A 3,410-nucleotide genomic window follows, 5' to 3' on the forward strand; every position below is an offset into this window, starting at 1 on the left:
TCTTACAGGTTCAATAGTAAGAAACTCATGTTCTTACAGCTCACGTATCAGACATATGCAGTGACATTCTGAATCTTGTGCAGGAGCAGAGGGGGGTTGAGAGAGAAGCGTGCTACTAGTTGCGTGCAATCCACGGTTCAGTTCACGGCTTAGTCTAATTTTCAGAGTCTTATCCCTGCCTACGAATGAATGGAAAGCACCACAGAGAACTTCTTATATCATCAACTGTATTTCTGATAATGTATGTAAATAAATTCTTACTAACGAAAATTATATAGGAGTACATGGAAAGAAGTGATCGACGAGAACTAAAACATAGTCTATAATATTCTGGTACTCCTACTTCATGTTCTAACAATGGTTACTGGATCACTTGTACAAATCGTCTTCATCCTCATCAGCTGCCGCGGAGGTGTGGACAGCAGCTTCTGCCGCCTGTGGCTGCGCCGGGAAGCGGAATTCGGTGCCGAACCCCCTAGACTGTTGCAGCGTCTGCGCGAAGGCCTGGTACTTCCTGATGTCGGCGTCGCTGACGCTCCTCCTCGCGTACTTCATCGACTCCTCGAAATGAGCCGCCTTAATCTCCGCCGCCTCCTCTTCCTGCCCGCCGTCCACCTCCATGGTGTCTTTCCCCATCCTCTGCTTCTCCATGTCCTTTTCAATGTCCTCCCTGATGGCGTACTTGCACGCCCTCTGGCAGATCTCCGTGATGTCGGCACCGCTGAAGCCGGCGGTGAACCTTGCGAGCGCACCAAGGTCGACGTCCTTGGCCACGGGAGACTTGCTGAGGCAGGCCTTGAAGATCTGGTGCCGTGAGGCCTCGTCCGGCAAGGGGATGTAGATGAGCTGGTCGAGCCGGCCGGGGCGGAGCAATGCCGAGTCAATTATGTCCGGCCTATTGGTGGCGCCGATGATGAAGACCGTCTTCTTGGCGTTCATGCCGTCCATCTCGGTGAGCAGCTGGTTCAGGACCCTGTCCGCTGCGCCACCGGCGTCGCCTACTCTGCCGCCCCTTTGGGTTGCTATCGAGTCCAGCTCGTCGAAGAAAAGCACGCACGGCGCAGACTGACGCGCCTTGTCGAAGATCTCGCGCACGTTGGCCTCACTCTCACCGAACCACATGGTGAGCAGCTCTGGCCCCTTGATGCTGATGAAGTTGGCCTGGCACTCGTTGGCGATCGCCTTCGCCAGCAAGGTCTTGCCGCATCCTGGTGGCCCGTAGAAGAGGACGCCCTTGGACGGCGACATGCCGAACTTCTCGAATTTCTCTGGGTGCTCGACCGGGTACTGGACAGTCTCTTGCAGCTCCCTCTTGACGCCGTCAAGGCCGCCGATGTCGTTCCAGCTGACGTTGGGCACCTCAACGACTGTTTCACGAAGCGCGGACGGGTTCGTGCCGACGAGAGCCGTCTTAAGGTGGTCATTGGTGACGGCCATGGAGTTCAAGATCTCGGCGTCGATGGTGTCGTCCTCTAAGTCGATCACGTCCATCTTCTCCCTGATGCACTGCAGCGCCGCCTCGGTGCAGAGTGCGGCCAAGTCGGCTCCGACGTAGCCGTGCGTATCCTTGGCAATCACCTCTAGGTTGACGTCCTCGTCCAGCTTCATGTTCTTGGTGTGGATGCGGAGCACTTCGAGACGCCCGACCTCGTCCGGCACGCCGATGTCGATCTCGCGATCGAACCTCCCGAAGCGCCTCAAGGCAGGGTCGATGCTGTTGGGGCGGTTGGTGGCGCCCATGACAATGACGTGTGCGCGGGCCTTCATGCCGTCCATCAGCGTCAGCAGCTGGGAGACGATACGCCTCTCGACCTCGCCGTGAGTCTTCTCCCTGTTGGGAGCAATGGAGTCTATCTCGTCAATGAAGATGATGGAGGGCGCGTTCTTCTCGGCCTCTTCGAAGGCCTTCCTCAAGTTGCTCTCGCTCTCTCCGGCCATCTTGGACATTATCTCCGGGCCGTTGATAAGGAAGAAGAAGGCCCCGGTCTCGTTGGCCACCGCACGGGCGATCAGCGTCTTGCCGGACCCAGGAGGGCCGTAGAGGAGGATGCCCTTGGGAGGCTTGACGCCAATGCTCTTGAAGATCTGCGGATGCCTGAGTGGCAGCTCGACGAGCTCCCTGATCAGAGTCAGCGGTTTCCTCATGCCACCCACGTCGTCGTAGCCGATGTCGTCGAGCCTCTCCTCGTCCTCCCGCTTGACCGGCTCGCCCTCGCAGAATATCTCCGTGTCTGGCGCCACGACACAGTAGTCCACCGCGGGGTCGATCTCCATGACCTTGAACTCGACGCTCCGCATGCCGCCACGCACGAGGAAGAGGTCGCCCTTGTGGAGCGGGCGGTATGCGTCCACGAAGTAGGGCTTGAGGTAGACGTCGAAGAGGTTCCCCGCGATGCCCTCGACGGTGTCGTCCAAGGGGAGGATGTGCACGCGTTTGCCGTACTTGACGTCGTGGCACTGGTGCACCGACACGACGTCGGCGATGCGCACACGTAGGTTGGACCGGGCTACCTTGTTGATCCTCATCTTGTGTCCCTCGCAGGTGTCGTCGGGCAGTGCCATGCAGACCGTGCTGTGGCGGCGCTTGCCCTTGAGCAGCACGATGTCGCCCTTGAATATGGAGAGCTTCTCCATGGTGGCGGGGTGGAGGGTGCACACGGAGTTGTCGTCGTTGGTGGCGGCCTCCTCCACCACCAGCCGGTTCGCCGCCTTCTTCGACGCCGCCGCGCTCGCCATCGCCTTTCAACTCTCAATGATCGACCTGCTCCGTCTCTCGTGTATTACTCTCGTTGGATGTCGAGCGCTAGTTTGCGTTCGTGTTGCGGTGAAGAGGATACCTGGGTCAGCCCCCCTTTTGAAGGCCCGGCCTCAAGAATTCGACTCCGGTTGGAAGGCCCGTAGCCTCGCGCACTTCACACGTTCCGAGTCGAGATTTACTAAAAGAGAAAAAAAACGTTCCGAGTCGAGATCGTTCACGTCATATTCGTCCCACGTGTAGGTGTAGCTGCAAATCAACGCTGAGATGGATGTGCACGTGAGCGGCAGGGGCTTGCTGGAGTCCATCAGTCCATGCATGAACAGCGGTGAGCGCTGAGAGGAGGGAGGCGTTCTGCGCTGGAAGTGGAATGGCAGGAGGTCGGAAGAGCTCTCCCGCTGGCCTCGCCATCAGCTTTCGCCCGTTGGGCCCGTCCCCGGCAGCGACCGGAGCTGCTTCTCTTCTTCTCCCTCTTCTCCCTCGATTCATCTCCACCTCGGTCCGAGACGGTGGCTACTGCAGTGTACGGAGGCGCCAGTGATCTGAAAAAGAAAACATTATGTGTGCTCATGTCCTTCATGTTCTCTTCCAATCCGTCAGTTTTCATTTTTCTACCTAAATGCTATATACATTTATTGCGTGTTATAATGGAGCC

At 57.7% G+C, this 3,410-nt stretch overlaps 1 protein-coding gene across 1 annotated transcript; it reads right to left on the reverse strand.

The window, feature by feature from the left end:
- Positions 1–244: 244 nt before the first annotated feature.
- Positions 245–2,891, reverse strand: LOC123065106 (cell division control protein 48 homolog D). The gene has a single exon (XM_044488467.1). It carries the CDS (start codon positions 2,734–2,736, stop codon positions 370–372), a length of 2,367 nt encoding a protein of 788 aa, XP_044344402.1. The 5' UTR covers positions 2,737–2,891; the 3' UTR covers positions 245–369.
- Positions 2,892–3,410: the final 519 nt, after the last annotated feature.

The sequence above is a fragment of the Triticum aestivum genome, chromosome 3B, assembly GCF_018294505.1.
Source record: "Triticum aestivum cultivar Chinese Spring chromosome 3B, IWGSC CS RefSeq v2.1, whole genome shotgun sequence".
Taxonomy (NCBI): domain Eukaryota; kingdom Viridiplantae; phylum Streptophyta; class Magnoliopsida; order Poales; family Poaceae; genus Triticum; species Triticum aestivum.